Source organism: Pezoporus occidentalis, unplaced genomic scaffold (genome assembly GCF_034315485.1).
Source record: "Pezoporus occidentalis ecotype Australia unplaced genomic scaffold, CSIRO_AGI_Poc_V1 ctg39, whole genome shotgun sequence".
In the NCBI taxonomy this organism is placed as follows: domain Eukaryota; kingdom Metazoa; phylum Chordata; class Aves; order Psittaciformes; family Psittacidae; genus Pezoporus; species Pezoporus occidentalis.
The window spans coordinates 8,986,231-9,010,641 of record NW_026915713.1 but is presented as its reverse complement, the minus strand read 5'-3'; the positions used below and the strand labels follow the sequence as shown (position 1 = coordinate 9,010,641).

The following is a 24,411-nucleotide window of genomic DNA, read 5'->3' as shown; positions in this document are numbered from 1 at the left end:
AAAAACCCAACCTGCTATGTATTTTAGCTCTCTTACCCCCCCCCCTCCCCCTGGCATTCCTTAGCTCCTCAGGGAACAGCCAAGGCTGGCTCCTGGGAGTGCACTGCAGACAACCTGCATGTCAGCCTGCAGAGCTCAGCATGGCTGCAGACCAGGGTACCCTCCTGTGCCAGCACCTCTGCCGGCATCAGTGCAGAACCAGGGTCTGGCCTCCTGGTGCCAGGGAGAACCAACCTGGCCAGGGCGGTGGTGAGGACACAGCAGGTGAACAGGCACAGCATGGGAGAAGGCACCAGCAAAACCTTCAACTAAACCCCCAAACAAACAAACTGAAAAGACCAGGTTTCACTTTCAGCTCTTTTAAACAAGTAACTTACTAGATGACAAACCATTTGCTGTGGCCATTGTAAGCGTAACTGAAAACAGGCTGACCAGATGAACATTCTCTGAGCAGATGAACTAGGGAAGTCATGTCTTCTGTGGCTGAAGCCACCAGAGTCTGAGTGGGAGCATTTGGTACCACCTTTTCTGGCGGCTGAGTCTCACTGTCCCACCATCTCCTGTGTGAGAAGCACTGAACTCACTTCCCGCAGCCAGACTGCCTTAAAGAGCCCAAGTCAGAGCTCTCGGAAGCGGCTCAACAAAACAGGTAGGAATTTAGTTTGGAGGCAATTCCTGCCTCTGCCAAATTCAGCTGAAATTTGCCAGTGGGTTCAAGAACATACTGTTCGTTCTTCCCTAAAATTTGTTCCATAGGAAACAAGGCCAAAGTAAAGAAGGTGCAAATCAAAGATGATGGCTTTACAGAGAATTAAAGCTTGACCCTTCCTGAGAAATGCACCTCCTCATGAGCACTTCCCTGCCAGAAGACCAGCACAGCTCAGTGAGCAGCTTCCTGGGGCAAACCCAGAGGGATGCCCTCTGTGCTGGCACACTCAGGCGCAGGGCAGCCTGGGAAAGCCTTGCTGTTAGCACCCCCAGATTGACCTTTACAGAAACCTCTGTCCTCCGAGAGTGTACCCTCTGGCAAATACATTGCTGTATAAATCTGCACCAAGTATCTCCTCCTAGCACCGGTTCTTTTAACCACATACATAAATGAAACCTGGTCCATTTTGTTAGCAGTCACTGTGTGCATACTTAGGAACTTTAGCCAGTGATGCCAAAGTCCTCTTCAATAACGCTACGGGGCCAGATGGCTCACAGTCGCACATCATAAATTCCTCTCTGCTATTTCCATCTTGTATTTACCCAGCTCAGTGTGTAACAGCTACTGGCATTGAAGGCTTCCTTTTTCAGAAACATCTGTGGTTTTGATAAGTCTTTGTAGGTATGGAAAAGCCTGAAATCCTTCAGCTCCAGCTCCCGGAGCAGACTGTACCAGTACCGCACCACAGTGCTGTCATTGCCGCTGACCTCAAACCCAGGCCAATGGATGTGCACCTCGAAGACCAGCTGTCCTATCTGCTCAACAACATCTTCCAGGATCAGGTTTTCCAAGATTTTCCACTCTGCACTCTCCACATCTGCCTTGAGGACATCAATCTGCAACAGAAACACCATTACTGTGTGAAAATGAGGGACTTGGCAGTTATTGTCAGTAACTTCAGAGTTCTATGTACAAATCCTTTTGCACATAAACTGAAAAATCTCAGAGCATTCTATGGCTAACATGGACACAATGTGAAGTTTCAGGCTTGTCTGTTCACTGCCCTTCTCCTGCCTCCACCTCCTGGTCTGGAAAGCTTTGTACCCTGAGGTGTCTGATGTAGGTCATCCTACAACCAAAGAATGTTAGCTCTTTCACAAATCTTGTGGTGGTATCAAAGCTATAGAAAAAGAAGCTGACCTAAATAAACAAAGACACTAAGGCATTACTGGCTTTTTATCTCTCCATCATAAAATCCTGCATCAGAACAAAACATACTAACAGCAATTACTTGCAGCACAGTAGAGCAGCATCCTTGTGTACCAGATGCTACATGTACCACACAAGTACAAGAGAAGGCCAAAGTGAAATAAATGTCTGCTGAGGTAGCTAGTGACCCAAGCAGCTCAGGTCACAACTAACCATGGCCAAGCTGCTGTGCAAAGCTTTTGCAGGCATCACTACGGATGCTGAGTGAGGATGACTAAATCAACAGAATTATGCAAAGAGTCTGCAGAGTTTTAAGGGCAGCTCCTCCAAAGACAAAGGGATCGCAGGAAAGAAGGCGTGAAGCTGTGTGAAGGGAAAAATACATCTAATAGAAAAGTTTTTGGTTTAGACCATTATTTAATTTTGTAGTAAAGATGTTCAGTAATCCAACTTCTCACAGCCCAACACAAGTGTGGGTTGACTTTGCTTGGAGATTAAATGGGAGGGGAGTTACATGCTTTAATACAAAAAAGAGCATTTCAGCACAATTTCACACCTGGTAGAAAATGATGACTGCAGTAATACTCACAAGCTGCAGAGCTCAAGGGCCTGTGTGTCCCAGAGCCAAACAGGGGAAAGCTCCCCTTGCTGTGAGAGCAGGGTTTGCTTGAGCTGGTTCCACCTGAACCACTGCTGCTGCCCATCTGCTCACGCTCAAGATGCAGTTGAAGTGAAAAATTGAAGACTTCATTTAGAGTCAAGAACAGTAAAAAAAGAAACCAATAAAAAAAAAAAAAAAACAGATTCTCTCTGGCAGCCTACCCTAACCATCATGATGGTGTTGGAAAAGGTGCCTGTGCAGGTACAGGAGATAAATTTGGGTGAGCGATGTAAAAGCACTGCCAAGGCAACCACTTTCCTAAGGCACATCATCCCAGGATGCCACACTGGTGTCAGGCTATGCTCTGTCCATGTGGACTGGCACCCTGGCTTGCAGACCCCTCTGCCCAGGGGCTCAGGGCAGGGGCTGTGCCGTGAGCACCTCTCCTGTACAACCAGAGCTCTGCTTTGCACAGGCCACAGCCAGAAACCATGGGGCCATGGGATGGGGTGACCACATCTACCTTCGCTTGTTCTCTGGACATGGGCTTACATGGGATGGCAAGAATCTGTAGGTGTTAAATGCTTGATGTCTCTGGTCTCCATCTGCAAAATGAGGGTATTAACCACTGAAAACCCTCTGTAGGGTGCAAAGGTTGTGCCTGTGAAGAGCTGTGAGACTTTTGTGGGACAAGCTGTAAACCAGCTGAAAACAAAACACTGCATTTTCAGAGCAGGACTTGGAAAAGTGGGACTTGAATGACGTCCATGGTCACAGACTGAATAATGACAAGCCAAGTCACCATCTATCTGCTTATTAAGGCAGCATTGTGCCTCCTCCACACTGAAGGAGGCAGGGGGCCAGTGGAAAATGACAGAGGGATTATGGAATTAAAGCCTGTATTGTGGCACGTCTGCACAGGGAAAGGAGAGGAAGGTTGCACAGACAACCTTAGCTCTGGTATTTCCTAACTTAACTGCAACAAAGAGCCTGTCAGTCTGTCTATCTGTGGGTCACTGAAACAGTTTAACATAGCACTCCTTTGGGTTCAAGGGAAGGCCGAATGTAAATGGTGCTGCTCATGACATTTCAACAGAGGACTACTTCATGGTTGAGCTCACTTATTTTCCTTTATACATTGAAATAGGTTACTTATTTTTCAGATACCAACTCACAGCTGTACCTGTAATGCAATTTTGCGGGTAGTTGATTCCACATGGGTGCAATTGCCATGGGACTGTGCTGGTGCACTTCAGAAACCACAGACTTCTGTAACTTTGAAAGCAGAACGATTATTCAAAACCTTTCTTTTCTGGAGGGTTGGGGGGAGAAATGTTTCTCAGTGTTTGCTTTTGGTTTCCCATGATCTTGCTTTATGGTAACAGTAGGACATCTTTTTCCCATGGTCACGTTTCCAGTCATCATCCAGGTTTGTTTGTTTTTCCCTTGAGACACTAACTGCTGCTCAGCAGGCACTCTGCAGACCCTGCACTGTAGCTGCAAAACTGAACCAAAAAGTGGCTGCTAACCGATGTCTCAGTAGGATAAAATGAGTTACCACAATAACCACTTAAACACATACTGAAATGACCAGGAAATAGAAGGCTAGTGGGGATGTGCTGCCACACAAACCAGAGGCTTTTTGTTGCCTTTAATGCTCTGCACTGCTCAGAGACCTGAGGGAAGATACCTGTCTCTACCCACCAACTTTTGTGACTGCCTTCTGGGAAAGGCATCCATCTCAGCCCAAAGTCGACATTTTATGCCACAGATAGGGTAAAATAAACAGCAGAATAGCGTTGTGTCAGAGTACCTGGAGTGGATAACAAGGGTCCTGCTAACACCTAACACCAGTTTTGTGATGATTAGACTGCTCAGGAGATATTTACCATCAGTTATAAGCAACACACTGCTGATAACAAACACACCATCACCTTCCAAACGCCTTGATTCAAAGTGCCAGTGAAAGGATTAGTGGGCACCTCTATAAATCCAGAGCTCTAATTCACCTGGGAGCACAACTGGAAAGATCTACAGTGCCTGGAGGTAAAAGATGGCAGTTGATTGCCCGCCCATTTCAAGCACTCAGACTAAAGCTGGTTCCTCTTAACTTCCACAAACCCTCGTATCTTCCACAAACTAACTATGTTATCACAGAAAAGTAAAAAAAATGTGCACTTTTTTTTTAAAACGTTTTCTCAGTTTAGCTCCTTTGAAAAAGCACTGCAGCATTGTAGCTGGAGACTTGGAGGGAAAAAAAAGGCCTTTTCTCATGCATAACCAAGCATACGAAACAGCTGAAAAATAGTTAGTGAAGGCCAACACGTATTGTATGAAGGCTCATTTCTTCTTTTTAAGGTAATGACTTGTTACAACTGTGCATCATTCCCTAAAGCAGAGATCAGAGCTCTGTTTGCCTTGATCATTTTTGAAATACCAGGGTTAATGGGGGATTTCAGGCTCTGCGTTGCCCCGTGGGCACCATTAAAGCTCCCTGTGGAGAAGAGTCAATTGAGATTGAGTAGCTGGAAGAAGCAATTTAGCTGTATTACTTTCAGCATGAACTCAGCATGTGGAAGCAGCAGCCAGGAAAAGCAAAAACAGCAAATGCGGTACGGGTCAGGTAAGGAGGATCCCTCTCTTTCTGTGGGAGCAGCTCTGCAGCACAAGCTGGAAGCAGGGAGAGGAGAGTTGGTTATGGCTTTCAAGTGGAGGAGTGGAGCTCAGAACCATCCCATCCTCCTTGAACCACAATGCTACACACTGGGGATTTGAGGCTATGAGAAATAACCCTCTGCTCCAGCTCTCAGATACCAGGTTACCATTTTGACATCCACTGCACAGCAAGATAAACTCTGCTTGCCCATGCATCAGTTTTCCCCCTCTTTACCTACATAAAATTCTCTATTTTCAGCCAAAAAAAAACCTCTATAAAAAGCTGTTTAATTCATATTTTGATTGCACATAACTTTGCAGATAACAAACAGGTTCTTAAGTGTGGCTTTTCAAAACATAGCTTCTCTCTTTTTCCATCTGCAACCTTTCAGAATGATACTTCCTTCCTTTCAAAATACATCCACAGGTCCTCCTCACCAGCAGGTGATGGCTTGGATGTTCAGTCCCTTTCATTCTGAGCCAAGGCTGTAACTGATGGCAGAGAGGATGCTACACAGCCTAAGAGCAAATTACGCTCCCAGCAGCTTGCAACTGCCTTTCCCCATTCTCCCCCATTATTGGTGGGAGGGGTAACTATCCTGGCTCTCTCCGAGCCATCCACTGGGGAGACTGGGACTGCTGTGGGCACGATGTGAGCAACATGGATACTGAAATCAGGAGGAAAATCTATCACTACTGGTCACTAATGTACAGCTCCAAACAGCAGCACTTCTCCTTCAAATTACCTCCCTCCCTTCCTACCCACACTTACATCCCACTCTGTGACGGTCCGTATGGCCAGCTTCAAAATGACTCTGGGACAAATGTGTCATGTTAGACAATTCGCTCTCAACGTGACAGATTGGGCACATCTTAAGATCTGCTTAAGGCATCAAAGCCACAAAGCCAGTTTGTGCAGCTGTGTACTTACATGGTCTTCGGTCTTATTGTACAACAAGGGGAAAACTGTCCAGTTGAAGTCACTCGTACAATATGCACATCACCAAAATAGAGAACTGGCAGTGGGAGCAGGAGAGTTTCCTTCCTCTGCTCTCACCACTGATCCTTAGCAGCCTTGTCAGAAGTCTTTTTTCCTCTCCATTTTGGTGATGTGCTCCCATGAAAGTGGGATACTAATTCATTTTAAATTTGCCACTTAAGCTGGAGAAAAATGTGTCAAAAAGAAAAGTTATTTAACTTTCCCTGTCAGTACAGCAGCAGCTTGCCACAAGTAGTAATGGCCCCAGACAAACGTATCCATCCAGAAAGCCCAGCCAGTGCATGCAAGAGGCACTGATCTCAACCGTGCACTCCAGAGCATTACAGTCACTTTACCCATGCTGTCCCACACCAGACACTCCCAGCAAGGATTTATGAGGGCACCCCAAGTGACCCCCTCCCACAGCCACAAAGCCCATGCATGGGGATGACCTGCCACTATTATTCCCCACTTCCTCGCTTGGTCTCTGATTCTGAGAGGTTTCCCACATGCTCCCTCCATCTGGAAGCAATTTCTCTCTGAAGACTCATCACAGAAAAGGAGACGGCCTCACTCCCCCCTCCTCCAGTCCAGCATAGTTAAGCAATGTCACTTACTTCAGTGGACAGGCAGAGACGAAGAGGCCTTTTAGCTAGAAGGAAGTCTTTTCAAAGCCACTTCACCAGAGGACAAGACAATCTGGTGTAACAACTGCCACCTGACTTGGGAGACCAGCATGGCCCAAAATTCTTTCTCCCTGTCTGCGTTTGGTCAGGAGGCTGCAGAGTTTCCCCTATGGCCTTCCTGTCATCACAAACCTTTTTCTGAACCATGGCAATAGTTCTTGGCAACTTCCCACCTTAATTCACACTGGGCACTGGACCAGCAAGAGACTGCAGCACATGTGTGGTCTTAAAACTCATCTTCTGGTCATAAAACAATACACGTCCCCAGGCCTGAGTTGATTTGGAGACAGGTTTGATGGGTTTAGTTAGCATTATGCTATATTGACCTTAGAGCTAGAGGTATTGTGCTTAACATCTTGTCTAGCCTTTGACCCAGCAAGACCAAGCTTTCTGTACAAGTGACCCAGGATCTACAAGCCCTCAGCATGGGGCAGGCCAGCACTACATGCAGACAACGCTGAGGGAGAGGATCTTTTCCTCACAAAAATCCTGAGCATCAAAGATCTTGGTTCCCCAAATCTTTAAACCAAAACCAGTCTCCACAGCAGGCAATGGGAGCTTAACCACTAGCTGACTCAAAGAGATGCTTTCTCAAAGGAAACAGGGTGAGGAGCCAGTGTGAGGACATGAGCTCCCCAGATAGTGACCTTCTTGGCTGCTCAGAATGGCAGCAGCTCACAAGGTGCATCCCTGCCCAGAAACACCATGCTCCAGCTCCCATTTGCACCGTATTACCTTTTCCAGTTTGCACAGTTCTCCTGTTGTATAGAAAAAGATGAAAACAACATCCCCATACCAGGTCCCTCAATCTGATGGCTCGATTGCCCAAGTGGGAAAAATCCCATAAGGGATCTTCAGAAACCCTGATTTTAAATAATCTAACATCCTGATCATCAGCAAGAGCTCTGCTCGGAAAAGCCCATGCTGCAAACAGGCATTTTAAATGTTGCATTTATTCCACCAGCAGCCAACAGCCCAGGCTGGAACTGCAGCCGCTCCACAGGCTGCCCTGGTCGAGCACACGAGTTGCCCTGCAAAGGGCACATTCAGCCATCCAATCTCGCAGGAGATGTCCCGCTGCCTGCTCCCCCCCACTAAGGGGGGAAAATCCTTTTATTTCTGTTCTTTTGATCTTCTCTGCCAGACACTGCTGGGCGCCTGTGGGAACGGATGTTTACTCAAAAGAATAAATGCTGTATTCTGGAGCCTCAAGTCTCTTCATTAAAGAGGAACAAACACTTGCAGTCTGTTTGTGTCACCCCAGCGCCAAGCAAGGATGGTGGGACCCTGCTCTATGCTTACATAAAGCAACATTATTCCAGTCTTCCTAAAGTGAAAGCCAGCAGCAATAGGACAAACACACTATAAGGGGACAAGGCAGTTGGCACAGGAGGTTTACATTAGAAGCCAGATAGTTAAGCAGCAATGGATCCCAAAGCCCTGAGGAGCAAGACCTGCAAGCTGTGTGAACATGTGCAAGGGACAGAGGGCTTAGGCTACTGTAAAATGGTTGTACACAGTAGACAGCATTTTAGTGGTAAGGCCTGTTATTGTTTATTAATACAGTGCCCATGGGGGACTTCAAAAGTAACTGAAGAAAGGGCTCAGAGTCCCATCTTCAAAAAATGTTTACCACACCTTAAAGAACATCTCCTGCAGGATGAGAACATGCAGCCCTGGTATAACTGAATAGCTCCAATTAAATCTGGGGGAGGACCTGGTTCCCATCTGCACTAGCCAGTGCAATGAAGTTCTTTAAGACTTCACCCCTTCATGGGCATCTGTTTCATTTCATCTTTGGTCCAAGGTACCAACCTGCCTCCCTTCTGCTTCACTGTCCACCCTGCTGTTTGTTTGCAGCCAAGGCAGGAAGAAAGCTGTGTGTTCCTGAAAGCATGAATAAGAAACACCCTGAACTGCCTGCACAACTACCAGATTTCATCTGGTATGGGTAGTGAGAAGGGGAAAGGAGAGCTGCTGTAGCTTTGATCTATGGATTGCAAATTTTTGAGAATAGAAGGATACCTTAAACTGCTGTCAGCTCAAAAATGAGACCAGAAAGGATCAAGACACTAATGGGAAAGTAATCAAACAAGAGATGACCAATTCCAATAACAAGAATTTGTGAATAGTGACAGGGAGGAGGAATGAGCTACTAGGGACAAATGTGCATGTGGAGGTAAATGACTTTTTTGCATAGAGTACCTAAGTGCTCTGGATAGGGCATTTATCTAAAGAACTTGTTAATGTGAATTACTGCCTGGAAATCCTTCAGAAATACAGGTAGCGGAGAAAGACCAGGATGCTTATGGAAAGGGGATTGCTCTCAACTCTCATTAATCCAGTGTCATGTCATGGACCACCACCCTGAACAGATATTCAGCACCTTGACTGAACTAAAACCCTACAGATGCACATTACTGTGCCTAAGCCAGTGTTAACAGCTTAACCAGGAGTTGGGGAGCATGATGAGCTCAGCAGATGCTCTGCATCTGGTACCAGGTATGGCAGGTTCCTCAGGCTCCTGCCAAACTCTGCTTTCAGCTGAAAGAGGGGATCAGGAATGCCTGGCTTCTTACAGCTACAGCATACCAATGATGACTCCACAGTGCCTGCAGCAAGTACCACCCGCTTCTGAATGCAACTGTTTGACACCAAAAGAGTGGAATGCTGCTGCTGCTGCTGTTGAAAAGAAGGTGGAACCACACTAGTGCTGGAATTCAACACGGCTTGTGCAGCCCTCTAGTAAAGCTGGGGGAAAGCTGATATTAATACCCAATATTTTCTAAAGGGTCTAACGACCACAACAAAGGCAACAAAAAAATAAAAGAAAACCCTAAAAAACAATGCTCCTTCCTTCCCAATTTTTAGCAGACAATTATTGGTTTGAAAATGCCCCCTTTTTTTTTTTTTTTTTTTTTGGGGGGGGGGCGTGGGGGGGTGTTTGTTTCCAAAGATGACCTGCATCAGCTATACTTCAACAGCAAAACGCTTTCATTACAATTCAGGCGCTGCACTAGTCCTTTTCCTAGGGGAAGAAAAGGCTACGCATCACACCACATTCAGCCAACACTATCATTAAAAAGACCTTCGCTTCATGCCTGACAATCACATACTGAATGGCACCTCAGGTTGCTCCCTAGAAACACCACCATCCTTAACAATATCTTGAGAACTGCTCCTGGGAGAGAGAGTTTAAATGAGGCAAAAGGAGATGTAAGGGACTGAGAGAAAACCCTGTAAAGGAATGTGTATGAGGCATTCCTTGCATACAACACAGAGTGGGAGAGGCGTGAGCAGTATATCACTGTCCAAAGATCTTTGCCTCCAGAAATTTAAGGTTATCAAGCCCATTTCTCCTTGCAGCAAAAGCCTTCAATCTAGTTACAATTAAAATACTTTACACAACAGCAGCCTCAGCAAACACAGAGCAATTACCACCTTGATTTCATTACCACTGAAATTAAAACATATATGCAACCCAGGAAAGAAACACTGTGTCAGGAGCTTGTACATTACCTGGGGGCAATCATTACAAGGTTACAGAAGGCAGCATTTCCAACTGCAGCTGGAAGCATCTGCACCAGTCTGATTGTCCCTTTTCAGCACATGGAGTAAAATTTGGCAACTCACTGAGGCTCCCCCAGACAAAAGGTTCACACTCAGCAATGGTTAGTGCTTAAACTGCAGCTTTACTATAACTCCAAGGAAATTGGTTGTGTTACACAGGGAATTAATACGGCCCAGCATGTGCAAACATAACCTCAAAGGGATTGAATGAATGTGTTATAGGCAGTAAGTCTTACAAGAATTCATAATGATTTACCACAGAGCTAGAGGCAGATGCTTACTGTAAAATAAGGTGCACTCCAGCATTCCCAGCTTTTGCCCTAATGGGGTGACTTAAAAAAAAATAAAATTACATCTTCTGGATAGCTTACCCTAGCAGTTGTTATCTTCAGCGCTCTCCCTCTTATCACAACCAGCATGGAAATCAGGAGTGAGACTGGTTTGCAGGACTCTCAAGTCCCAAAGTTAGGACTTGTCAAGCAGATGTTCAGTAGAGGCAGCATCTCAGGCAGACAGATACTGAGCACAGTCTGTGGACAAGCCACTCAAGACTGGATGCACCTCACCCAGCCTTAGACATCTAAACCCAAAACAGTTGTCTAAGCTCCTTTATAGGCCACAGAGAAGAACTGGAACTTCTGAAGGGCAGTTTGAGAAGTGCAGGTCACATCATCCAGCTGGTTCTAAACATCTGCCCTTGAAGTTGATGAACTGCAACTTAATGGTTTCCCTTGAGTTTATGAGGACCTCAACAGCTATCTCAAATGCAGAAATTTAATGGAGGTGACTTCCATGCTCCTCCACCGCCTGGCAGGACATTTATTTAGACTATAAGCTCTTCTAGCTGTGGCATTACATAGACTCACAGAATGGTTAGGGTTGGATAGGACCTTAAGATCATTTAGTTCCAACCCCCTGCCATGGGTAGGGACACCTCATACTCAACCAAGCTGCCCAAAATCTGCCTGGTGCAAAAGTATCCAGTGCTAAAGTGAGACTTTACAGTGAAGTTACTTCTACTATAAATAGGCCAGGATCAGCCATCTACACTTCAAAAAAACAGTGCTCTAGGACAAAACTCTTTCTTCTGTGCCATGCAGAAACTGATATAACAAAGAAACAGTATGATGTGTCTACATAAAAGCAAATGCTATGACAAGCAGTAGCAGTGCAGACATTTCCAGGAGAGGAAAGGAAATAAGGCAGTCACAGCCTGAGCATTAGCAGACACCCCACTGGGACTTCTGAATAGGACTGATTGCTGATGCTCCAGCTGCAGTAGGGCAGCAAAACCTTAGTAAGATGTTATGGGAAACAGAGGATGTCTCATGTCGGAGAAGACTTAGAGAGGGCAGTGTGATAACCTTACCAAAGCAAGGGCTGTTCTTCACAACTATATCTGGATGGTACAAATATATCTGAATGGTAAATAACAGCTGCAGAAAAAAGGGCCACTTAAGCCTAAAGATCATTGATTGCACAAGTAAATTTGGATGTGAAATTAACGAGTCTAAAATCAGATGAAGGGTGGATTTTTCCTTCTAGAATTGAGACTCCAGAAAAGCCCCAAATAAGCATAATATAGCAAAGAGAAAAAAAAATAAGACCTCTGAAGACAGAACTCCAGACATTTACTTAAGGATTTGTATGGTGCAGTGATTCAAGAGATCTGGTCTCATTGGGTCTTTCTGATGCTAAACCAAAGGCAGCAAAGCACAGATCTGAACTTTCTGCTCCAGCAAGGTTAAGGGGGCTGTTCCCTGGCTGCAGCAGCAACAGTGACAAGGGCTCCTTCCTGCAAGAGCTACTGAGCTTCTGAGCTCCTGGCTTCTTATCCCAAGGTCAGGCTTCCACCTCAGGACATAAACCAGTTTGCAGGCACTTATCAGCCAATACTGAGGACCTTATGTGAGTTAAAATGGCAGCTGAGCAAGGTTTATGAACACCAGTGGCATCCACATATTGAACTTAAGCAGCCCTTTAGTGAACATAGCTCACAGCAACCCCCAGGCTCCCTGTGCCTTGCCTAAGTCTACCCCTGCAAGGGATAATCAAAGTTAAATGATTCTGTTAGGCAGGGTCAAGGGTTCAAAGGACTATTCTGGTCCCTGCAGTCCTGAGGTGTGTGTGGTAAAGAGTAATTGTATGGATTTGGTTACTCTAAAACTTGAATACGTACAGTTAATTTTGTGTTTTGTTAATCAAATCTCTATGCACAACTAAGTTGTTATGCAGTTGTCTCCCAGGGCTTTTATTTTATATTTATTTGTGTATTACGAACAGAGCCAATTTTAAGCCAAAATGGTAAATCTGTTCTCTTTAATTTTTGCCCTTTCACACCAGTCTTCTGAAAACTGTAAGTGCAGCATGATATAGACTCTATTGTATCTGCTTTAGGAGAGGAGCAAGTGATAAATTACTTGCCCAGGAAGAGGTGAGGTTATTAATCAAAATGGCTTCAGGGTGTAGTGTTTTGAAGTGTCGAGTAATAAGTAACAGGTGAAAGGGAGGAGGTTTTTCCTTTTGCAACCCTAAATCTGACCTGTTCAATAACATGAAGCAGATAGCCAGGTTGTCACAGGGAAAAAAATAATCTTTGTGAAGAGACAGTGTAAATTAACACCTTCAAATCAAAATCATGACTTAAGGGCTGCCTTGTGTTTCTTTTCATAGTAAACAATGACACAGTTTGGTCTCCTACACTGCTCACAATGACTTGAATGGCAGGAGTTGAATGCCTGTAGTCCACTGAAAGTTACACCCCTTAGTACCTCGTGATAAAATTAAGGTTTTACTTCGCATTCTGAGATTCTCATTTCTAGCTTTATTAGTTTCCAAGTAACCATCTCATCCACTGCTGAGCTATGCTGCCAAGTAATGCAAGTTGTGGGAGTGCATCTAGATAACTACATCCAGTTTCGGTCCCCACAAGACAGACAATGGCAAACTGAGGTGAGCTCAGCTGGGAGCCACCAAGATAGTAGAGAACTACAGCACTTGCCCTGCAAGGAGAGACTGGGGGAACGGGGCTTGTTCAACCTAGGCATGAGATGGCCTTGAATGATGGATCGGTCTGTAGAACCTACCAAGAGCTCATCAAGACAGCAGAGGCTCTTCAGCAGTACACAGAAGGAGGACTAGAGACAACAGGCATAAACTGAAACTGGGGCCTTTCAGACTGGATATAAGGAGAAACTTCTTCACGATGGACAGTCAAGCAGGACAACAGCTGGCCCAGAGAAGTTGTGCAGTGTCCATTCTGGGGAAAACTCAGTGGTTTTCAAGACCAGAGTACATAAAGCATTGAATATCCTGGTCTGGCTTCACAGCTAGCCTTGCTTTGAGCAGGGAATTAAAACTACAGGCCTCTCAAGATTACGTCTGAACTGAATGATCCAGCAACTCTGTAAGAAGCTCCCCATCCACCTACCACTAATCCACAGGGAACATCAGCACTGTAGCATCCCAGTATGTAGTCAGAGAACATGAAAGCAAAAGGTTTCACAAAGTTGAACTCCACTGCAATAAGACAGAAAATCCTGGGGCTTTCTCCTCTTCTTGCTCTGTTTATCAGCAGTGTGCTACAAACTGTGCATGTTCAGAAAAAAAAATGGTGGAAGGAAGGGAGGGAAGATGAGAAGGATCAATTTTTACAGCTTTATCCTTTCCTGTGGCAAATAAAATACTGCTCTTCTTAGAAGATACACCAGTAAATTCTCAGTTGAGATTTGCGTACTAGGAAACAGGACTCTCCTGACAACCTTTGGAGATTACTCCAAGGCTTAAAAGATTTCACACTCTAACAGTTCCCCCAAATACTCTGACTACATGTTTCTTTTGTCAGTCTTATCCTAATACAGTACTAGATAAGTCCTCTACCTCCAGGCTATTTACACTTGCCAGAGAACTGAAGACTGTTATGCCACACAGACAATTAGAAAGATCCAATTCTTTTAATCTTTCCTCAAATCCACTGTAACAACAAAACCCTGTTTGTATTTCTCGCCATAATATCACGATGGGTTTCCCTTTCTATGGATGAGGTCCCAGTACTGACTGCAGAATAGCAGGTGTGCTCTCATCCCAGTCAGAGTGTAAACAAGCCCATTCAAACTGTTCAATTCCCTTGCACACAAAACTCTCAAATTGCATGTTTTCTTTTCAAGGCTACAATGGCAAGAATTAGAAGGGGCCTTGTCTGTCCTCTCTTCATGAGCTCAATCCAAAGTCTCTGGCATCAGTAGAAATAGTCTCAATCACTTGGAGGGTCTTGGATCAAGTACCAAATCACAAAGAATAAAAGCAAGGAGAAAACGAAGCATTAAGTTCAAATGCAGCTGCCTGGAATTCCTGCCTTGAAGTGGTAACAGAGTGACTTTGAGGGTAGGCGGAAGGATTTTTAAAATTAAAAAAGAACAGAATGAAGAGCATGTTCTAATTTTCTAATAAAAAAAAAAAAAAAACCCACTTCGGAAAATATTCTGTGAAACTGTTTTGAATTAACTTATTTATTTGGTCTAGGGAACATTCCACTCACATTCACCAGAAGAATGAAAACCTGACTGTCACAGTATTTATTTACTTCAATGTTCTCTTACTAAACCGGAGTTTACTGGTGTCTTTACATGACATACAACTTCTCAGGCTGCCTGCCAAATGATGAAAACTAAACAGATCAATGTGAGGAGGGTCAGCCCACTCAGGTATTTCACAAGTAACAAAGATTGTAGAGTATGTAACAGCTTTATCCTCACTGAGATAAAGTCAGCATCTGACTTCACTAATGTCATAATTTGCACATGGCTGCTACCTGAATGCTAACAGAGCAAGAGGTTATATACAGTGTTCATGATGTGCCAACATACTTAACCAAAGCCTGTGCTATGTGTATGCAGCTAGAACAAAGCCTGATTGCATGTGTAATACATGCATTATGCTCCTTGGCTAGTGTGAGCCAACTGTTTTCCTGTCAGACAGCTTTCACCCAGAAAGGTATATACTGAGAATTCATAGCTACACTCTTCTCATTCACAGAAGGTCTTACAATCATTCTGTGTTACCATGATAACCTGGGAACTGACTGTTCTCAGTAGGCCTGGTGTATCACAAGACTCACGCTTTCTCTGGACCAGGTCATTAATCATTTGCTGTGTGACAAATTCTTCTAAAATCAAAACACTCAATCTAAGGCACATGTCAAAGAAAAGCCACCTCCCTGTCTTCCCAGATGTTTCACTAATGCAGAGCCTAGTATAGTTACAGTATGACTAAGAAGCAGAAAAAAAGCTTTTCTATGCTCTTATCTTCAAAACGGTCCAATCAGTAGAGCTGAACCAAAAGAAAATACTAAAGAAAAGCAAGAAGTGAACTGAAAAGGACATCTTGCAGTTTATAATAACAAACCAAACAAACACTGCTCTGCTGGCTTTGTAAATCTTACAGAAAAGCTTCTCCTTAGCTCAGGCTGTCTATTTCTTAAAAAAAAAATAAAGAGAAGCAGAACTAGCTTCAGGCAAATAAGTATATCAGCATTTGAATTCATGCTTGTATAGCCTTGAACAAAAAAACTCTCTTAAAAGCAGCCTAAGGAGCTTCCTCAAATGTATTCTGGCAACACTTATTTGAGGCTTGAAGATTTCAAATGTCTTTACAGTTCCCTAAAAACAAACTGGAAAATGTTAAAAAAAAAAAAAAAAAGCCCACAGATGGCTGCCAATTTCAAAACAGGATGTTTTTGTTGTCGATGACTGCAGTTAGGACCAGCGACCTTGAGAATGTAAACAACCCATCCATTACCTCTTCTCTTCTAATCACTGTTGCAAATATTTTTTTTCACTCTTTATAAACTTGGCTGAATGAGTAGCTTAGTGCTCATACTCAGGCTAAGACCAGAAGTTCCACAGGACTCAAATTACTAGCACTGAATGTCACCAGCTAGTTGAAGGGAAAAGGAAGGGAGGAGGAGGGAAGTATTTAGTATATGGCTAGTGTTTTAAACTCAAGGTAGCTGTCATGAGCAGATAGAAAAAGCAAGACAGAAAAGACACCCCTCCAAGAAACGCATTACAAGTAATGCTGAAAAAAGATCTGCTGTCAGGAGATAACCCTACCAAGTGCTCATACTTCTGAGACAGCAAGGAGGAAACTGCAGTTTTCCCAGCAGCTAACCCTGCAGTCAGAAACCTGACCCCTGAGTCCTTACCTTCTGGTGTCCAAATTCATTCAATATTGTGCCCAGCTTCTTCGTGTTGCTGTGAAGTTTATGAGCAGCAATGGCTGGATTGGGATCCCTCCAGTCAATGGACAGGCGATGATACCAGAGGTGCCGACCCTCCTGAATGTGTGCTGACTTGATGCTGGGGTCAAAGCGATGCACCTCGCATCCACTGTTGGCCATGCTTGTCTCAAACTGGTTGTCATCGTTGCCTAGCCTACAAAAGCAGAAAGATTTAACCATTAATGCCACAAAAAGAACTAGGACATTCTGATGATTTACAGTAAAATCCAACGCCTCTGTTTCTGAACCAAAGTGGAAGATCTGTTGTGCTCCTTCTTGGGACAGATCCACAGTACTGAACATAATGTAACCCTAATTCTGATGAGGTAACCAGAAATAAAGCTAATGGTCAACACTAACAGCTACTGAAGATTTGGAATAAGTAGTCAGATAAAGGAAAGTTAAAGGAACATGTGTTATTTTTCCCCAATGTCACATTCATAACTGACCTTAAGAAACTTTTAATGACATTGGTAATTTATAGAATTAAACTACCGAAGTGAATGGGCTGAACTAACCTCACTAGAAAATTCAAGCTATATACTGCATACAGTCAGAATGAACAGCTCCTTTCAAGGCAAGAACTAATCCACTTTTAGCCAGGTTGATAACCTTCCCAAGAGCTTCTTTGTAATTCAGAAGCTGACATCATTTATAAGAAAGTAAATTAAAAGTTAGACCCTTTGTGCTGTTATTATTCACCTATTCATATTTTTTCTCTCTATATATTCCTCTATTTTCAATTTGCTTTTTCTTGACAAGATTACAACTTCCCTTAGTCCCCACTGCACTGATTTCCAATGACCAAGCCATAAGCAGAAGAACAAATACATTTAAAATTTATACAATACTGACACAAGAACGACATGCCTCTCTTTCTCTGAGCACAGGAAGACACAGATAAAAAAGGAAAATCTAAAAATGACTCCTTCACAACAGTAACAGAGTTTTTACGCAACTTCAGAGAAAACTGCTGCTAATTTGGCAAAGACCCCACAGAAGAGGAAAAATTAATAGCCTCATCGTACAGTGGCATGGGCTCAGTCCCCATCCCTGGAAGAAGATGTACTTTACAAGGCTATGCCATATTCCCACTTCCTACAGCCAGCTGGTTCACAAAGGGTACATTAAAACTAAAAAATTCTGGTATTTACCATTATAACCACGTCTGGACCACAGGCCTCTGCTACTGCGTAAAATAGGATGTCCTCCTCATTCCTGCTCCTCCAAGCTTGTTCCAAACATGGTTCAAATCATGCACTAAACCTTAAACTTAACCTAAATTACGCTAAATTATACACACATGTAGTGCTGGGAAGAGACTCAAGATTTTTAAATCAGCACTTCAACAAGTTGTTCTAATTGAGAATATCTATTATGTACTAACAGCATGGCATTTATCTATCATACACAAACCATTACACGGTACTACTGTTAGTCATACTGTCAGAGCACCTGCTACACTACACCACAGTTATCCTAAGCAATGGTGCGAGTCTAAAATCTATTTGCATCAACCTGTAAAACACAATACATTTTAAATCATGATACACTATGGTACGACATTAAACCAGCACTAAACATTTTCCATAAATGACACACGGATAAATTAAAATGAATCCAACTCATGAAACAATGTTTGGAAGAACATATGTTTTGGAAGTTTCCAGTATGGTATGACACTTGCTGTGATACTGGCTAAGCACAGTGTAATGGTGCCTTATTAGAAGGTCTTCTCCTCAACCACCTTCCCCTTCAGGCATCCTGGGAAAGCAGGAGAAGACAGAGTTTGCAGAAACAGCTTTTAAGAACTCTATTTCACATGATTCCAGCCTGCACAGCTGCGTAGGAGGAAAAGAGAGGAGTTTCCTTTTAATAAATTCAACACACATTAGTAAAAAGTTCAGAAGTTAACCAAGTGAATTGACATATTCACTTGCATGTGGCTTTCTACAAAAGGGACACTGATGGACAAAGACCAGTGTAATCCCTTAGGAATGAGAAGCTGGCTAGAAATGAACATGTGAATTGTTGGGGACAGTTACAGCATTAGTGATGAGCCTACCATCGACTGACAGCCACATGTGCCCGTGACACACTTCAAATCATACCAGCTGGTACAACATAGAGGACCAGATGCTTTTGATGTAGACAAACCTCAGGCCGCCTCCAAACAGACTGCTACTCACGTGGACTGCAAAGAGAGGTTCACAGTGGTGCAAAACAGGAAAAAAAATAATGACAGTGAAGAAGGTGCTGATACATCTTCTGTCACTCTAGCTAACAGCTCAAATTTATGCCTGAGGAGAGATGTAACCAACAACAAATATTTAGGAGAGAAAATGAGGTCATCTCCAAAAGAACTGGCTCACACGTGATCATGCTAGGGGATAACACAGCGTGAAAAGAGGCAAACAAATGAGGTCTCCTAAGAGAGGTTTTGTGTTACTTAAAAAGGGACTGTGATTTTAAAAGAAAGGCATGGAGTTCACACACAGAAGACTGGAGAGGCCTTTCCCCATCACCAGGAGAGAGCAGCTGCTGCCTCCAGCAACAGCAAAATAAAAAAATGCTAAGTACACTGACCTATTTTTCCTGTAAAGGAGAAGGGAGATTGGGTACAGTCGGTAGTTGCATTCAGTCCCCTGCAATGGGAGCAGAGGTGCTGCTTTCAAAGCAGCAGAGGGATGGCTCTCCTAGTCTGCGTGCCAGTGGGAAGGAAGGGCTTGCTGGCACTGCTCCCATCCAGCAGCAGGGCAGGGATGCTGACCAGGACAGAGCGCAGCACCACAGGGAGCAGTGTCTCTTGGCTGTCCCCTCTCCCAGGGTTCACAGGGTCGCAACACACAGAGCCTCCCACTTGGAATAAACACTGGGCTGCAGCTTGCACTGAACTGGAACATCACACTGGCCCCCACATCACCCTGGAGTGCAGCCAGCATGCAGGTAGCACAAAAGGTGCTTTGTCTCCTCCAGCACAGCTCTAGGAAACACCTGTAGCTGATCCAGCCTGATAACTGCAGATACTCCAGCTTGCACAAAGACCACAGGACAGAGCTGTAGAAATATGCATGTTAAAGTGCACCTTTCCCTTTATGTGTTGTTTCTCCTCCTCTTCTTTCTCAAAGGAAGATAACCAAGCTCTGCAGAGTGGGAAAAAAGAAGCATCCCCTGCCTGGATCCTAAAGCCCCTACATTTTAAGATCCACCTGAAAGGGCGTTTATACAGTACTGCAGCAAGACCCTAAAGCTTAACTGGTAAGTTTGTGAAATCCTATTTATATTATCCCAGCTTGAGTGCCTGCCTGTGGTGTTTGTAACAGATTTAGCTTAATCTAAGCAGATTTAGCACTAATAACTAGAGCTCACTAATGCATATTGCAATTATGTATCATACTGGGAAATCCTGTCACCCAAGCAAAAACACTGCTGCCTCCCAGTAGTGGAAGCAACTAATACTAATTCAAAAAGATCTCCAGATGTTTCAGACACTTCTCACCCCCATTCACAAGTAACCTCTTCCACAGAAATGCCTAGGCAGTATGAATTGCTCCAGTTTTAATGATACACGGATTTAATTCGGGATTCCCAGTAACATTCACATTGAACTTTCACATTTGTCCTCCATCCATCCTCTCTACAGAGAATGTTCCTCATTGGAAGCAGCTGCTCCCCCTTCGCTCTTTACGAAGTATATGAGACAACGAAAATGTTTAAAGGGGATTTTTGTCTTACTTGGAACAAGATTACTTTTCTGCCTGTCATAAACTAAAGGAAATGAGTCGGAGAGAATTGTGCTCCAAAGGCTGCAGAAGTAAACTGGAGGATTGAAGACTGCTCCTCCTTAACCTCAAATATTTTCCTTTTATTTTTTTAGCTGCTTCATGTGATGCATCATGGTTGGGTATTTACTGCACATGTGTGTCTGATGATTGTTGTGCCAACAATTTCAATCTCTGCTAAGCCCTACTGTTCCATCAGTACAGCAAATCTGTCATTCAGGATCCCTGCAGCATACCTAAACCAGCACAACATACAAAGCACTGTATAATACATGCGCTAGCTCAAGTTTGTTAAAAAACATTAGAAAGTTACCTTTGTGCTGGTCAGCTCATGACAAATCTGCATTTCCTAGCACAGATGAAGTCAACTTTGCATTGTGCCAATTGGCTAATCCAACAAAAATAACCATTCTCAACCCACACTTGGTCTATAGCAAAAAGGAAAAGGGACATTAATACAGGAGCTCAGGTCTAATATTAATGGTCGTGTAACTTGAAGGGCAAGGGCTAGATTAATTCTACTAAACTCTGGGTACATTGCCAAGACATCTAAAGCCAGCAGCCACATTATCTCAGACTTCCTCTACAATCAAAGGAAAGCTGTACCTACCTTCAAAATGTTATTTAGCTTAGCTGATTTTCCACCTGAATGTGCCTGCCTCTCCCTGCTGACTACTAGGAGCCTCAGGCAGTTAGCCAGTACTACAGCCAAGCAGGTATATCTGAACCTTAGCATGGACAGGTCTCTCCTAACACTCACAGGAACATGAAAAACTGGGTGTGTGGGGGGCGTGTGGAGGGAAGGCAGTGGAATTAAACCTGTATTTTGCATTAGAACCAGGTAAGTATAATTTGAAATAGACTGCAGAGAATATTCAGAAAATAAGAAGCAACAATAGTTGAGAGGAATTTGCTCTCTGTATATGTGATTTGTCTCTAAGGGGCATGGTATTGATCTGCCACGGAGCAATGCAGCTGAACAAAACCAGAGAAATGCTCACCCTCTGAGGATTTTGTTTTTTTCAGCTCAACATAAGCTTGATCCAAATATATGCCTACCCAAATTAAACAGACAACACCCCCTCTGGCTGCAGTGTGCTCTACATTAAATGCTGGCATTAACTGCCATGTGCTAATCATCGAGAAATGCCATTCAGACACAGGTCCTTGCTATCCACCACTTGCAAACCCACAGCAGCAAAATCACAAAAAGAACCTGCTTTGTTTGGAGGGAGATGAAGCCTTCCAATACACCTCTAACCTTATGCTGGCTCCCAGGACAGCAAAAACATTTTTATTAGGCAGCAGCCATGTGGTGATTTGTGTGACACAAGCTCCAGAGCCCAGCAATCATTCTCCTAATACACCTGTGCACTGACAGGTAATGCAAAAGGCCAGCATGGCCCGATGACCTCCCTCATCCTCCCAGGAAGCAGTATTTTAATAGCAGGCAAACAGACTGCACTCATGGTTTCACTACCTGCACTTGGTCTGAGAAGAGTGAAAACTTCAATCTCAAGAGCTGTAAACACCACAAACACTACAAATGTTGTAAAATAAAGCCACAATGGCCTTTTTTATCACTTTGGCCCATGTCACCCCTGAAGTGCTTAGCAAACACACCTTCATATGGAAATGTACTAATTTGTCCCAGGTCTAGTTAATGAAGATTTGTAAGTATGCAAGTCATTTTTGCTCAGGGAAGATGCTGTAGGTTTCTCAGTCTATTTTACTAATTTCCATCTTCTCCTATGTGAACTACCACTCACCATTCAGCAATTTGTTTTCATACCAACATTAGAAAAGCAAAGGAAAACAAAGACCCTCATGGAGAAAGGTTGTTTCCTAAAAAGAGATTGTATAGAATACAATTGTATACAATACAATATAAAATACAGACCTCAACAGGTCTGTATTTTAAAAGGCAACCTTGTTGTAGCCTATGTTGCATTTATAGGGCTTTTTGAAGCTAGGTGTCATGAAACAATTTGCTGTCTTTAAAGAGAGCACTTACCCAAGAGAATAGAGACGGCACTGCTTGCTTCTGATTCGATGAATGAGGCTAAACCTCTCGTCAAGACATACAGACCAGGGCTTCTTTGCAGTTTCAGAATGCCCTCTCAGGCTGTTCAGGTTCATGTGCTCACATGAAATCTGTTGAAATCAAAGGATGTTTCATTTTAAGGCAGGACTTTTAATTTGTTTTTAATTTGCCTTCTGGGGAAAGAGTGGAAAGAAGGAAAATGTTAATTGGTTTTATTTAAATCTGTTTGTCAATCTGATACATGGCTATGGAGATGTGATGATTTTTTTTCCCCTGATCATCTGTTCTGCTTTGTGAAATTTGAGGTTTACATAACGCCCCAGTTAGCAATGCAATTTGAAAAGCAAATAATTAAGCATTAGCACTATATCCAAAATCAATTTTCCCAAGAAAATTTCTTTCAGCATTAAAATTATTATTTATTTTTCTTTTCAAACCTTGGAGTGGATTCTGCATCCTGAATAATGCTAAAATCATGTCACAATTCAAGCCTGTAATCTCAAGTTGCAGTGTCACTGCAACGTACACTGTATACCTTATCTAAAGCATCCTCCATCTCAGTTCCAGAAGGGATTTGATCATTAACCCAACACATCCCCTCTCCAACAACAAACGGATTTAAGCAAGTGCTTAACTGAACAGAGAAATCATCCTCCTCTGCAGGGATGAACACTGCAAGTCGAAGTCCTCATAAAGACAAAAAAGCAAGGACTTAACATGCTGGATTCTTCAGAAAACTGGAAGTGTCAAAAATCACTCAACTGAGAGGTGAAGTCAGCTTTGCCAGCAGCTGAGCAGCAGCCTGCAACAGCCAAAACACAGCAGTGACCAAGCCAGTGAACCTATGGCTTTCGTGGAGTGAGTGACACCCCCAAAGGAGCCTGTGCCTGCAGCACCAGGTCTGCCTGTCCATATCTGTCTGGTAAAAAGGTAGGCATGGGGCTGAGGTGTGCTGCAACCTTTCCAACATTCAGGAGCCAGGGCACATCAGGCAATGGAAAGCCAGTGAAATGTGTACAGCTGCCACCACAGCAGCAGTAAGCCGGTAGCAGGGACAAGAAGCACCAAAGCTGTGGCTGCTTCTGCCCAGGAGAGGCTGGGCTGCACTGCATCAGCACCTGCTTACAGGTGGTTGTCAAAGGGTTTTTCAAACAATGTACAGCCTGGCCAGCAAATTTAGAGGTTGCAGGGCACCTGCATAAGGATGAGAACATGCAGATAGGAAAGCAGAGACTGAGAAGAGCTGCAGGAACACAGCCGAGCCATCATGACAAAAAATTGTTCTTTAGGCCTAGTACCAATCTTGGCTGCAGGGATGGGAGCTGGCACTGCCAGAAAGCCAACAATAAAAATGGTGTAAAGAACACTAGTAGAGACAAAACCAGGTTACACATCAGTCCTGAACTGACTGTTCTCATCCTGCTCCTTCTTTCCTCTACAGCAGCCTGCCTAGGCTCAGCTCCTGGTTTTAGCCAAACTAAAAAGCACATGTCTAACCCCACCTAGAACCACAGAAATGGATCAATTTTACACAGGGGTGGAGTAAAAACTGGAAGGCAGCCTTTGCTGTGTCAGGCACACCATGTGCCTTATTATAAGTAAATAAAACTCTCATTCTTTAACAATCTTAAGCTGTGAAAGATCATTACCTGGAGAATTACATCCAAAAAGCTGCATGCTGCATCACTGCCTCCCTGCTCCTGCTCAGCTCATAATTCCCATGGAAAATTCATAAAAGCTAATATAGCATCTCTTCCTGCTGCTCTCAGAATTCACTAAGTTTTAAGTAATGATTTGCACTGCACCCCATTACCCATTTCCCTTCAGTTGCAGAACAACCAAGGAATAAATGGCATTACAATAACAAGCACTAATTTTAAGACACAGAAGAATAATGTGCTCTCTACAGAGAACTAAGATTCTACAATGATGCCACTTAATTGGCTCATGACATTATGA

The 24,411-nt window shown here is 43.7% G+C and overlaps 1 protein-coding gene across 1 annotated transcript in view; it reads right to left on the bottom strand.

The window, feature by feature from the left end:
* Window positions 1-343: 343 nt before the first annotated feature.
* The window catches only part of METTL24 (methyltransferase like 24), a 46,693-nt gene continuing 22,625 nt past the window's right edge, over window positions 344-24,411 (bottom strand). The window contains exons 3-5 of the mRNA XM_062632524.1: window positions 22,423-22,562; window positions 16,552-16,780; window positions 344-1,545 (exon numbers count right to left, since the gene is read on the bottom strand). Of these exons, the coding sequence (XP_062488508.1) occupies window positions 1,231-1,545; window positions 16,552-16,780; window positions 22,423-22,562 (684 nt within the window). The 3' untranslated portion in view covers window positions 344-1,230. The remainder of the gene's footprint in view (window positions 1,546-16,551; window positions 16,781-22,422; window positions 22,563-24,411) is intronic.